The 15,020-nt window shown below is 38.3% G+C and overlaps 1 protein-coding gene across 3 annotated transcripts in view; it reads right to left on the bottom strand.

Annotated features, from left to right (window-relative positions):
• Positions 1-15,020, bottom strand: part of Gpbp1 (GC-rich promoter binding protein 1) — a 67,074-nt gene that overhangs the window by 32,002 nt on the left and 20,052 nt on the right. For all 3 annotated transcript variants that reach the window (XM_028783673.1, XM_028783690.1, XM_028783681.1), the window contains exon 3: positions 13,132-13,251. In XM_028783673.1, the coding sequence (XP_028639506.1) occupies positions 13,132-13,194 (63 nt within the window). In that variant the 5' untranslated portion in view covers positions 13,195-13,251. The remainder of the gene's footprint in view (positions 1-13,131; positions 13,252-15,020) is intronic.

Genomic DNA, 15,020 nt, shown 5'->3' with positions numbered 1-15,020 from the left:
GAAGAAGAAGAGGAGCAAGAGGAAAAGGAGGAAGGGGAGGAAGAGGAGGAATAAAAATTGTTGTCAAGTAAGTGTGAAACATTTTTAATTTTCCTAGACTCTTCAATAAAGTAGTAAGTACAAAAGAAAAGGAAAGAACACAGAAAACCTATTACAAAAATTAGAACTACAAAGTATAAGCTACTTTATAATGGTTACTTAATAAACATATGTGAATGATAATAATCACAAGCAAAATTCCCAACTTCAAAAACGATGTAAATAAGTAGATCTATACATCATCAGAAATGTAAGCTAGGTATAAGAGTCTGCTCGTCTTTCTTTCCTTTCCTGTCCCCTTTCCCTTTTTCCCCTTTCTCCCTTTTTCCCCTTTCTCCCTTTTTCCTTTTCCTTTCTCCCTTTCCCCTTCTCCTTTCCTTTTTTTCTTTTCTTTCAAGACAAGGTCTCAATATGTATCCTTAGTGGGCCAAGAAGCCTAGAAGATGAGGCTGGCCTTAAGAGGAGGAACCGCCTTTAAAAAGATGTGAAATCCATGAACAACAAACAAGAGAAGGCAGCTCACACTTGCCTAGGTCTATAGAAATAAAGAAAGAATGGCTAAAAAAAATTTCTAAGGAAGAAAAAAAATGTAAATAAACCTTAAGACCATGCTGCTAAGCAAGACCATCTCACTACCTCTGCTAAGAGAACACCTCTGACATGTGAGTTACAATGACTCCATAGTCTTACCAAAGACTTGAAAGCAAAACACCTACTTAGCCTTGCAGATGAACAGGTAAACTGGTAAACAGGGCAAAAGGCTTTGCATCTCTGCCTTCACAGTATCCATCTCCTTTGCTGCCTTTACCTTTGAATTCCATCTCTGCTCAACTATCCATATAGATATCTTAGTCATTTAGAAAATGTTTATCCTAAATTGGCTATACAGATTGACACAATGAAATCCCCAACTTTTTTCTTTTCCTCAGATTAATGAGGATGAAAAGAAGGTAACCAAACCTTTTGAAGATTCACAGGGACATCATAACTCTGTGCTTACATATATGGAAGGTTCCATGATACCCCATCCCAGACCACCTAAGTAAAACCTGAAGGTCTCCACCTAAAACTACAGAGGTATGCCACCAATCCCCTGTCTGTATGATACTGGGAATTGAACCAGAACATCATGCATGCTAAGCAAGTACTCTACCAACTGAACTACAACCCCAATCCTTATGTAATATTTTTAAATAAATACAAAACTACTCAATTTTCTTAATACATCCTTAATATACAACTAAAACAGGGTGAAAATAAAAACCATCTGAAAACTTAACCATCATCGATAAAACCCTCTATCATGACTTTCCAACAAAAAATTATCTAATATCATCTATTAATACCTATAATGGGAGCCGGAGAAATGGCTTGGCGATTAACAAAGAGCACTGAATGCTCTTCCCGAGGACCCAGGTTCAATTCCTAGTACCCACATGGTAGCTCAAAGCTGTCTGTAAATCCAAGATCTGACATCTTCACACAGACATATAAGCAGAACAGGAAAAAAAGAAAAAGAAACAAAAAAAGACCTATAATAACATTCAGGAGTGGTAGTACATGGCTGTAATCCCAGTACTAGCAAGGCAGAGGGATCTCAGTTCTAAGACAGCAATAGCTACAGGGAGACCTTGTCTTTAAAAAAACAAAAAACAAAGACTAAAACTATTCAATGCTGCTATTGGATACATGTAGTTATTAGGCACTTGAAATAACACTGGTTCAAGTTAAACTTCACTGGTTTCATATTTAACTGGCTCATGAAAGGATGTCTACTATATTCACAGTGAAGAATCTATGTTCTTTACAAATAACTATCAAAGATACAATTTAAGAGATGTGGAAAAAACAGAACCTAAGTAACTGAAGCAAAAGCCAGATATGGTGACAAATACCTGTAATCTCAGTATTGGGGATACTGAGGTAAACAAGCTTGGGTTATGTGATGAATATAAAACCTGCAGAAATTATGCAACAAGATCTCATCACAAACAGAAAAAAAAACTAAAGTCAGTATAAGCTTAATAATATCAAAGCCAAATGAATCAAGCTAAGCATGGTACTCCACACCTCTCAATGCTTGGGAGGCAGAAGATCACCATCTGTGAGTTGCAGCCAGCCTGATTGTTGAGTCTAGGACAGCCAGGTGGGGTTGGTGAGACCATAGCTGGAGAGATGATTCAGCTATTAAAAGCACTAGCTGCTCTTATAATAGAGGACCAGGGTATAATTCCCAGGACCCAGATAGTAACTTTAACTCCAGTTTAACGTATATGACCCGCTCTTCTGACCTCCATGGGCACCAGACACACAGGTGGCAAATAGAGACATTCAGGCAGGCAAAATATTCATACACAAAAATTTAAAAACATTTAAAAAAAGTTTATAAGCCATTAATTATTTAGACACAAAAATAAGAAATCTTGAAGTGGTTGTTTATTAATTTAGTGCTTGCCTAGATTGTGCAAGGCATGAAGTCAAGTTTCTAGTCTCACACCCACGGAGTGGGAAGCAAGGTAAGGACCAGGGACCACAACCTGCACACAGAAAGCTGAAAGACTTTAATCATGACATACCTCCACAAGGGACAGAATGTTTTAGAAATCTTAATTTACTTCCATTAATGAGTTATTTATTTCCATTAACAAATTAAATGTCTACCTACAGAGAAATAAGAACAAGTTAAAGTGACAAATTGTGTATGAATATCCCATAATGAAACTCATTAACTATAACTTCATAAAAAGTTCATTTACATACATATGCTTAAGGGAAATTATTTTTTAGACTCATCCTTTGTTTTTATTAGCATTTTTATTAGCATATATTAATTCTATATAACGATGGGTTTCATTATGGCTTTTTTTTTTTTTTTGGTTTTTCGAGACAGGGTCTCTCTGTGGACCCCTGGCTGTCCTGGAACTCACTCTGTAGACCAGGCTGGCCTCGAACTCAGAAATCCGCCTGCCTCTGCCTCCCAAGTGCTGGGATTAAAGGCGTGCACCACCACCGCCCGGCTCATTATGGCTTTCTTACCCTTAAATTTTGATCATATTCATGCCCATCACTCTCTTGTTTCCTCCTATTCCTGCTGATCCCCCTCCCTTTCTACCTTTATGGTTTTGTTGTGGTGGTAGTGACCCAGTGCATTTCATTAAGGTTGCTTTGAGTAGCAAGAGTGAAGGCTTTTTACAGCAGCATGGGCATCTTAACAGTGCTACACCAGTGAAAAAAATGTATTTACATTTGTCTGCTTTATCAGCAACCACTGGCTACCTATACATTCTAGTGAACTTGTGAATCCTTCCCCATTCTTAACACCAGGAGAGCAGGCAAAATCTTGTGTTTCACAATTGATATGAATTCAAGAGTGAGCAGCTATGCCATGCACGGAAGGCAGCATTCAACAATACTCCACTCCTTAAAAAGGCCATGCTTCAGAGTCATGTTCTACTGTCCAAGCTGGCCTGAATCTCCTTGAAATCCGTTTGCCTTATCTTATCCTTCAGATAACAGATGTACACCAAACTCAGTTACAGTCAATATTTTAGTCAGGTCGTTTGCTTTGAAACAGTCTATTATGGAGCTCTGGATGTCCCAGAACTCAACCAGGACGACCTCAAACTAACTCCCTGAACCCCTTGGCCCCCTGCACCTGCAGTGCTGAGCCTTGCCCCTCAAATAGCTTCAGAAGGGTTGGGGGGAATCATCTCCATCAAAGGAGGAAAAAGCATCTTATCATACTCAACATTACCCATTTGTGACTGTTTAAAAGCACCTTAACTAAAAGAAAAACATCTGGCATGCTAGGATGAAAAGAGGAGCTGGTAAGGACACCCATATTACAGGACAAGACATTTAACATTACCAGGTACATTTAGTTATGTGCTATGAGGCACAGCTATTGTGAGGGACAATCTACCACGGGACCAAAGAATCTTTACATTCTTTGCTGAGCCAACCCAAAATACAAGGTCTTAATGATTTTATTTACACGGGAGTCCTATACCTGACTTTCTCAAAGATAAAGAAAAGAAGAAAAACCTATTGGACACTTACCCTATCATTAACAAAACAAAACACCACAACAAAAACAACCTCAAAACTGGAGTGACAAGTGTCCCTTAAGTATTTGCATGTTGGGATGGACCGTCAATCTCTCAACCTTTCTCTAGCTTCCCTCCATAGGCTCGTCTAGATCCAACATTTGGGTTTATATTTTGCAACAATAACACCAAATATTAGGTTACTTTAAGCTGCCTTGAACTGGTAATACATGACTCCAAGCCTATCTTGTCTATCCAGAAAAAGAAAGTGTATCACCTACACATCGCCACCACCCAGCACTTTTCCACAGCTTAGTGGATTCTGGCTGCCTCCTGCTGCTACTAGGAATATTGACAGTAGACTTAATTACATGTTGTACCAGACAAATGAATTTGGTTTCAGCATCAATTAATCAGCATTTGAGAAAAGTGGAACATCATGTGAAAATTCTGGTTCAGCCAAGACTATGTGAGGGCTGATGAGGAGATAACTGGGAGAGGAAATCTACCACGTGCCCACCCTGTGTATCCCCATTCAATTTTTTTTTAAGTGCTAAAAAATGCCAATACCACTACTGCTTTTCCCATGGACCATTTCTTACAGTTGTTTGCATGAATGAACATAAAGTAGCAACCTCCTCTGAAACAAAGAATAAGGTTTTTGTTTGGAGTTCTGGTATTCTAAACAGGGTTTCTCCATCCAGAATTTGCTTTGTAGACCAAGCTGGGCTCAAACTCACATAGAACTAACTGCTTGCCTTTACCTCCCAAGTACTGGGATTGAAAAGTATGCTCTATCACCACCTGGCAAAAACAGGTTTACTATAAATGAAGATTCTAAATACTAGGTGCTAAGGAAGCACCTCCTAGGCCCCTTTCCTGTTGTGAACCTCCAAAGACCTTGGGTAGTAGGACAAACCAGCGGCTGTCTCATTCAGTTTTACTGTTTGCTAGGTCACTAGTCACATACTTTTCTCCTACCTAAGGCTCTTTATGTCTTCTACTAACATTCCAAAACAGCAGAAGTATGTTTATTTGTTTGCAAAAAAGATACAATGCAAAGAATTTTCAAAGTCTCCTGAAAAATTGCCAGTGCAGTAAAATACAAATAAGAAACAAAAACTGTAAGAAGACACAGGAAGTTGATATTCAAGAATATGACTGTGGAGCTGAAGAGATGGCTCTGTGGTTGTACTGACTGACTGTTCTTCCAGAGGTCCTGAGTTCAAATCCAGCAACAACAAGGTGGCTCGCCACAACCATCTGTAATAGGATCCAATGCCCTCTTCTGGTGTGTCTGAAGAGAGTGACAGTGTACTCACATACATAAATCAAATTTAAGAGAATGATTGTCTATATAAAAAAATTCAAGACGGACTAGTGCTTTGTGTCAATTACTGACAGTACTTTCTTAGCACATACAAGATCATGGCCTCAAACTCCAGAACCACCCCACCAAAAGGACTTTTTTTTCCTTTGTGACAGATGGTATAGTCCTGGCTGTCCAGGAACTCTGTAGATCAGAGACTGTCCTGAACTCAGAGATCAGACTGTGTCTGCCTCCTGAGAAATAGGATTAAAGGCATGCTCAAACACAGCCTGGCCAAAGAAAACGGACAAATCTTATAGTGCGTTTACCTACAGGAACTTATGCAGCTCTACTACTTTAGGAGAAATTATTTCTCTTCTCCCAACTTGCATCCCGATTTACAAATGGGTCTCTATAGAACATTAGACCTCAACATTAAAAACTAGTCTTTTCAACACCCCAAAAACTGTTCTCTAAAACAGATCACATTGTAGGACACAAAGCAAATCTTAACAAAGACTGTTAAAAATCTTAACAACAAACAAATGGGTCATTAATGAAAAAAAATTTGATTCCTAGGATTAGGAACTGGGGCTACAGTTCCTAGAGTAGAGTGCTCATCAGCAGATTTGATCCCTAGTATGCCGAAATGGACACAGGAAAGCACATTAACAGTCCCAGCACACAGGAGGTGGAGGGAAGAAGCCAAGAAAAAAGTAAAGGTCATCTCTCAGCTAGAGTTTGAGGCCAGCCCGTTTATAAAAACAAAAAATGGTTTCTTCTATTTTCTCTGAACACTACATACCTCAGTAAAAATTTACATAAACACACAAAAAAGTCTACATAGTACGTCATGTCACACAAAGATACTTCAATTAATTAAAATACTAGTCTGAATTTTGAGATTCTCTTATCCTACTTAAATACTATTAAAAGGTATTTTCAATACAAGCCTGCTTACACTGTTAGGTGTTCCAACAGTCTTACTATAACTATAACCACTGCTTTTGCTGACCCAGTGTAATGGACTATACTAGGAGACTGAGACAGGAAGACTGTAAATTTGAAGTTAGCCTTAGATGCAAACCAAGCTGGTATACTAAGTAAATTTGAAACCACTCAGAGATACACAAAGATCTTGTATTTTAAAATAAATAAAACTTCAAAGTATTAATGATACTCTTGATAGCCATTTAAGAATATTAAAATACAGCCGGGCAGTGGTGGTGCACGCCTTTAATCCCAGCACTTGGGAGGCAGAGGCAGGAGGATTTCTGAGTTCGAGGCCAGCCTGATCCACAGAGTTCCAGGACAGCCAGGGCTATACAGAGAAACCCTGTCTCGAAAAAACAAAACAAAAACAAAAGAATATTAAAATACAAATATGCAGTTTTCACTTCTAGTAGAATTTCATCATAATGTGTTCTGTTTTAAATTTTCTACAACCAACATGCCTTTTGCCCTCCTTTCTTGCTTTTTTCTTCCAATGCAGGAGACTGAGCACACTATACAAGGCCTTGAGCACACTATACAAAGGGCCAGCCAGCAAGGTACAACTCTAGCTCTTTTTCTAACACTTACCACTATGAAATACTAGTAACCTGTTCACTGGGATTGCTTATCTCGTCTATATTAAAGGTAACGAATGAGATGGGGTCCTTCACTGACCTAGAACTCTCCAATTAGACTGTGCTGACTCAAGGAGTTCCCAGGGACCCAGCTACTTGTCTCACTCTCCCTCAGTGCTAGAATTAAAAAGGTACAGACCAGATTTTCCAGGATGAATATTATCAGGTCCTCATACGCCCACAGCAAGCCTTTTACCTAGAGTATTTCTCCAGCCCAAAATGCTTTGGTTTTTGTTATTAATGTTTAAGATGGCCTCACCATATATCCCCCACAAGGTGGCCTAGAGCAGAACTTGGTATATAGACCATACAGACCTTAGATTCAAGAAATTTACCTGCCTCTACCTCCTAAAGAGCTGAAATTAAGGACACGTGCCACTGTACCTTACTGAAATGTTACTTTTACTACAGACCAGATCCAACTAGGCTAAATGAGTGAAGGTGCTTCCTGCCAAGAAAATCTGAGTGGGTCCTTAGAACCCATGTGGTATGAGACAACTCCACAAGTTATCCTGACCTCCACATGCACACTGAAGAAAGCAAACACACACACACACACACACACACACACACACACACACACAGAAATGGGGGGGGGGGCGGCCTTAGGGGAAGAAGGGGGGGGGGACGGGGAGGGAGAAAGGGAGGGAGGGAAGGGAAGGAGGGAGAGAAGGAGAGAGGGAGAGAAGGTATAGGAAAGAGCGAGTGGGCACTGCTCTGTTAAGAGCACTTGCTCCTCTTCCAGAGAATACACATAGTAGCTCACAATCATCTGTAACTCTAGTACCAGGAGATGAGACACCCCTCTTCTGGCCTCTGTGAACACCACTGTATGTACATGGTACACAATCATACATGCAGACTCACATATACATAAAAGTTAAAACTGGGGAAAAATATTAACGGATTCTGAAATAATTTAAAGCAACAGCTTACAAAAAGAACAGAAGAACAACCATAAAAGTATAAACTAGTAAAAAGGCAACTGAAACGTGTTTTAATTAGATCTATCTATATGCAAAATCAATTTAAACTACCCTAAGGCACAGGCATAATCAGACCATGTAGTTTATATTTTGACCACATGATGGAGCTAAAATACTATATATCTCAGGCACACTGCCACAGTTATAACATAACCCTTAATTCATCTATCTGTACATCATTGCAAACAAAAATTGAGGACTATCATTATACTGAACTAAAGAACATAATAGTAATCTTTGTTCTACTTACTCAAGATTAAAAGCAGAGACATGAGACAAACAAAAATCCCAGTAGAGAACAAGCACTTACTGACAAACAGAAATCTAAGATTAGTGATAAGATCAAAAAAGAAACTGGAAGGTTATTAAAAAAAAAAAAAAAAAGAAAGAAAAAAAAAATCGCCGGGCGGTGGTGGCGCACGCCTTTAATCCCAGCACTTGGGAGGCAGAGGCAGGCGGATTTCTGAGTTCGAGGCCAGCCTGGTCTACAGAGTGAGTTCCAGGACAGCCAGGGCTATACAGAGAAACCCTGTCTCAAAAAACCAAAAAAAAAAAAAAAAAAATCACTAGAGTGAAGATCGGTGGCACAAGCAGAAACAGGCAGATCTGAGTTCATCAAGACAGTCAGAGATACCTTGTCTCAAAAACAAACAAAAAAACCCAAAACAGAGAAAGAGAGAGAGAGAGTACAATATATGTTTATCTCGATACAAAAAACAAAAGTTTGTATCTGTCCCTTTAAGACAGTAGTTTTCAACTTGTGTGGAAGGGGCCATCATGACCCCTTTGGCAAAACTCATCTCCAAAAATATCCACATTATGACTTATCATAACAATAACATAATAGATTCATGAAGTAGCAACAACAAAAAAAATTCATGATTGTGGGTCACCACAACATGAGAAACTGCATTAAAGGACTGCAGGCATTAGGAAGATTGAGAACCACTGCTTTAGGGTAAGAGAAAAAAAATCTCAAATACAAACTACTTAAGAATTCAGACTGATGACCACACAGATTGATGACTACTCTTGAGAAGAAATGTAACATTTGGTTAGAAAAATCTGGAACTGAACTTGGGTGTCAAGAGCCTATAAGCTCAGCTACTGGAGAACTGAAACAGAAGAATCATACAAGTTCAATACCTGGCTGAACTACACAGAATGTTTGAAACTAACCTGGGCAACTTGATGAGATTCTGTCCCAAAATAAAGAGCAATGGGCACTGTCACAAATATATAATCCCAGAATTTAAGTTTGAGGAAGAAGGTTTGAAAAAATTCAAAGGACGTATTCCACCACAAAGATTCATATGGGCTACATAAAACCCTATCTTTAAAAAAAAAAAAAAAAAAAAGCTTAAATAAACAAATAGTAAAGAGCTCTAGCTAGCAGCGGGGTGTTTGGTGCTTGCCTGGCATGGTTTAACCTTAAGTTTGGGACGGGGAGTTAGCTACACTCAACTTAAACAGAATCAAAATCTATCATCCTGAATGACTCAACAAATTAGTGATACTCCCCATTTTAAGCACAAAGAGCTTACTGCACTGTAACAATTCTCTGCCTTACTCTGGGTTATTAATGTTTAAATAATAAGGTTTACAAACCTTTTTAATGGCAATTTTACTTTCCAATATCCTTTAGTGATAAGCTTTATATCAGTCATAAGACTTCTTACAAATAGAATAAGCCTTACATTACTTTACACAAAAATGGCAAAAGGAAGAGAAGGGTAATCAAGAAATCCATGTGTACAAACTCCAAAATAGGCCTGGGGGGGGGGGGGGTTGCCTAAAGTGGATAGGTATGAGCAACGAGTCTGAGAAAAGGCTCGCACAGATTGTATTAACTATGCATGGGGAAATAAGCACAAAAACAGTAACAAAAATTAATCTAGGTTGGATATGATGGAACGTACCTATAATTTCAGCACTTCAGAAGTAAAGACTGGATTTAATATTTAAAAAAAAAAAAAAAAACTTGAGACCTTGGGGTTAGGAAATAATATTTTTCCTAACTCTTGACCCCTCCTAACCTTGATGGTGGTACTGGCACATCTTAAATTCCAGCACTTAAGAGTCAAGAAGCAGGTGAATCTCTTAGAGGCTAGTCTGGTCTACAGAGAGTTCAAGGACAGCCAAGGCTGTACAGAAAAACTGGCTTGGGGGAAAAAAATACACAAAAAAAAAATCAGGCATAGTGACACTTGTCTTTAAATCCAGCAGCAGGGAGGCAGAGGCAGAGACAGGGTCAGGTGAATTTTTGTGTCTGAGGTCAGCCTGGTAGTGAGTTTGAGGACAGCCAGGAAAAAATCTTGTCTTAAAAACAAAGGAGGTGGGAGGATGAAATTTTAATAATAAATGACTCTCCAGTAAGTCCTCTTCCCTAACAATTTCAAGTCTTTTTGTTAATAGTCTACAAAATGAAATTTTAATCATTTTTCTCTAATTCCAAAATGAATCAATCCTATGTCAAAAACATAGAATAAGTCTACATTTTAGTCCAATTTCACACTAATTAACTATGTAAAAAAAATGAGCAACAACATTCCAAAGAAATTTGTACATCACAGTGAGCTTAGATGATCACTAAGATTCATCTTCAAACTAAATTCTATTGTCTGGGGAAATAGCTCAACACATTTTAAGGGAACACTAAAATCATTCTCCTGAGTTATTTTTAATAAACTTTTATTTAAAAAAAAAAAAAAAAACTACCTGTATACTAAAAGTACTAGATGGCTACCAGACTAAATTAAAGGCTCAGATTAGCTAGCAAGCAAGCATACGATTAAGTCTGGGTAGATTCCTCTACACTACATAGAAACAAAGTAGAAGACAGCTATTTAAGACAGATGGACTGTTTCTAGGAAGGAGTAATGAGTCCAATCTAGAATCTAGATTAATTTGAAAATACTTTTCCTTCTTTGTGGCAATTAAAAGAGGGCATCTTAGAATAAGCTAGCTGTTATTAAACTAGGGGAAATATGGCATCCTTTAACTGTAAATATAGAGTAGAAACAAGTTATTAAATTTGATCTCTGCTATGAAATGTGTTTAGAACATGAAATACTTTTGGTCTGTGTCCCTGTACCTTGTTACAAACCTCCTTAAAAGCTGTAGAAATCCCCAGGTGACAGATTTTTCTTACTCATAATGAGTTCTTTTAATTACTCCAGAGTTTATGCTAATATAATTATGGTAGGCCCACCGATAGCCTGGGAAATTTTTTGAAAGGATTTTCCCAATAATTTATCCCATTCATCTATATCTTTTATAAGGCTAACAAAGTAAGTACTTCCCTGAGTTCTATAAGGCATCCTATGAAATTCATCTAATACATACATGGAAGAGGTTTATGGGGGTTCTGGTTTGTGATCAGTTAGTCAGAGGAGATATGGTTGCACAGACCAGAAATTAGACCTGAAGGAAGAAGCATGATTGAGAACGAAAAGCCATCTTAGGCAGTAAGATAGCCTCAATAAGTCAATCAAACAACATTTAAAGATACCACTAACAAGTCAGCTTATAAGGCTGACTCTCAACCTCTGTTACTCATTCATAATTATATTGTAGGCTATCCAATTGGTGACCACTAAAAAACTGTCTAGTGTATAAGAAAAAGAAAAATCTGGTCAGAGATGTTTTGTATTACAAGTAGTAACAGAATGTGTCCTTCCCCACCCTCTTGTTATCACAGAGGAAAGGAGAAGAGAGAATAAAACAGAGAGGAAAAGAATAAAACAGAGAAAGGGGTGATGGTGTGTGCCTGTAATCCCTAAACTTGGTAGGTTGATTCCTAACACTCTAGGAAACGTATCATATTTTGAAAAAAGATGCCACTTCCAACACCAGTTAAGTCTTGAATGTTAACAAACATAATACACATCATGAACTATGGCCATTCTTATCATGAATTAGTATGTCTTGAGTCAATGTCTCTTCATTTGCCATGTGTTTTCAGGAAACTTGAGACCAATTTCCCCACTGACTGTTTTATGACACTATGTAGCACTGAGCCACCACCTACTCTTCAGTCCTCCTTTAACTGTAGACACGGATTCCAACTACTATAAGAGGTTATATTCCAAGTGAGTAGTCTTGAAGCCAGGGTTCTTTTTCTCTGCCCAACCCCCATTCACAACTTAAAGTTCTATCTATTTCAGATTTTTCAGGCCAAGAATATTGAGGTCCAAATTTCTCTCAGTTGAGCTACCTAATAAATAGATTTTTACAATGGTAAGAAGCACTATTCAAAGGAACTCTTAAAAACACAACATGAGGAAGTTTAAGCCTAACAGTACCCTCAGAAGCAATAGAGATTTATTTGGGCTACTCTCAACAAACAGCAATAAGCTAAACTAGTAAACCAGATAGCAGAGAGAACCAGGCAACTAAGAAGAGACTTCTTCTGAGGTCAGAATAAACTTCAAAGACTGGCCTCAAAAACCACCCTTTATCTAATTAAACTGAGTCAGAACAAGGAGCAATTTATGCCGTAGGGCACTGTTGAAAACACAGCAGTGAACCAGCAATTAATGGAGCCTAGCAGGAGTTGTGATATCAAATGAGGCAGACAGCTTTACAGAGAAATCAGTATGCAATACAGAAGCCCTCAATTTTTTTTTTCATCCCAGAATGACTGTGCCCACGTCCTTAACTCTGGAATATAATCATTTCACTTCTGTCGATAACAGAAGTCAGTAATTAAAATTCAAGGGACAAGAATAAATCTAAAACATGACATTCATGATATTATGATCAAATTAAATATTTGGCAAAGTACTCTGCAAACTTTTAAGGTATACCATGTATGCTAAGGTATCATTACTACTTAACATTTTTTTAAAAGCAAGATAAGTTCAAAGTTACAGAAATTAAAATATACAGACTCTCAACACTAAAAAAGCCACCATGAACAAAAAGATAGGGCATAGAAACTGTTTTCACTTTTCTCTTCACACTGTGACTTACACCCCGGCCTTGTACAGGTTAGACAAGTACTCTTACCACTGAGCCACACTTCACTCCACCCCAAGTCTTCACATTTTGATTACATTTGTGTACAGCATGAGCAAAACAGAGGCAGACAGAAAGGCAGAGATGCAAGGGGAAAAAAGTACCTTTGTTGATGATGGAGGAGTAGGAAAATTAAGCCAGGCTGGAGCAAAGTCATGCTGCGCCATTTAGGTCCAGTCTCTCCAACTCAGTGAAACAAGGCTTCAACACCTCATGGCAAGTCCCTGTCACATAAAAATGGAAAAAAATTAGATCTGTAGTTTCTGACCAAAATTATATCCTTATGCTATGTCTCCCTGAACTTACAACTGGCTGGACATGGCTTTAAAACCCAGCAGTCAAAGCCACCTTAATCTACATAACAAGTTCCAGAACAGCTGTGGCTACACAGTAAGAGACCCTATCTCAAAAGACAAGAAAAAAAACTAAATTACAATGACCAAATTGTAAGATTCTGTTTGTAATTGCTAAATCATAATAGGAGGCCACTGTTTTGAACTAAGTTCCTGAAGTAGACTCCAACAGACCAAAGTAAAATAAAAATGAAGTTTCCCAGCCAAGCAGGGGTGGTACACACATCTTTGATTCCAACACTTAACCTACCCCTAGAGATGCAGGCAGATCTCGAGTTCGAGGCCTACCTAGTCTATATACCAAGTTCCAGGACAGCCAGGGCTACACAGAGAAACACTGGGGGGTGGGGGGTGGGGGGTGGGGAATGAAGTTTCCCATACTAAAATTCCACATCACCAATCTGAAAGTTGCCTGTTGCCATTCCTCCCCTGCATACCCCCTAAAAAAGGGATGAGAGGTGGTAGCCAACTTTCTAAACAGACCAGTTTCAAAACACCCTACTAATGAAGTTCCTCTCCAAGTTCATCCTTGCCCAAAAAAAGCAACCTGATGTTAATCTACTGGTTATCTACTGTCTCCCTAATTTAACTTTTTCTTCTCTTTCCTTCTTCATCTCATATACCTAAAAAGCCTATTTTTTCTATATAAAAAAAGGATTTCTCAATTTCTGAAAGAGCAAATAAGACCCAGTAAGATCTTTAAAATTTTTTTTCTCTTTTCACATAATGAAGTTCTAGTTATTAAAAAGATCAGTAGCAGCTGGGTGTGGTGGCTCACACCTTTAATCTCAGCACTCAGGAGACAGGCAGATCTCTGAGTTTGAGGCTAGCCTAGTCTACATAGTGAGTTCCAGGATAGCCAAGACTAAACAGAAACCATCTAGAAAGGAAAAAGAAAAAGAAACCAGACCCCTGTAATGTTACTGTCATGAATTTAAGGATTGTCATTTGGCAATCCTTCAAAAAAGTTAAACACATAATTAGCCTATTGTCCACAATACCTTTATTCAGTATGCTCAAAGAACTGAAAAGCATACTTAGCAATTTGTATACCAATGTTTACAGCAGCACTTCGCAATCATAAAAAGGTAGAATCTTAAATTTCCATAAACAGACAAAAGAATAAGCAAAATGTGCCGCACAATGAAATTTTAGTCATTAAAAACTGGCATATGGCATGAGCATGCACAAGCTAACTAGCCAGGTGGCAGTGGTGGTGCACACCTTGATAATCCCAGAATTTTAGGAGGCAGAAGCAGGCAGATCGACTTCAAAGCCAGCCTCATTTACAGAGAAAGTTCCAGGACAACAAGAGGTGTGCAAACTGTCTTGGGGGAAAAAAAAAAAAAAAAAAAATATATATATATATATATATATATATATATATATACATACATACACACACACACATATATATAAATATAAAACATGTTAACTAGGAAAAAGGGAAACACAGAAAAAAAAAAATCACACGACTACAGCTATCTCACTCAAGAAATAAATCTAGGGCCGGGCAGTGGTGGCGCATGCTTTTAATCCCAGCACACTTGGGAGGCAGAGGCAGGCAGATTTCTGAGGTCAAGGCCAGCCTGATCTACAGAGTTGAGTTCCAGGACAGCCAGGACTATACAGAGAAACCC

The sequence above is a fragment of the Grammomys surdaster genome, unplaced genomic scaffold, assembly GCF_004785775.1.
Source record: "Grammomys surdaster isolate TR1022 unplaced genomic scaffold, NIH_TR_1.0 99, whole genome shotgun sequence".
In the NCBI taxonomy this organism is placed as follows: Eukaryota; Metazoa; Chordata; class Mammalia; order Rodentia; family Muridae; genus Grammomys; species Grammomys surdaster.
This window is presented reverse-complemented; position numbering and strand designations above follow the sequence as displayed.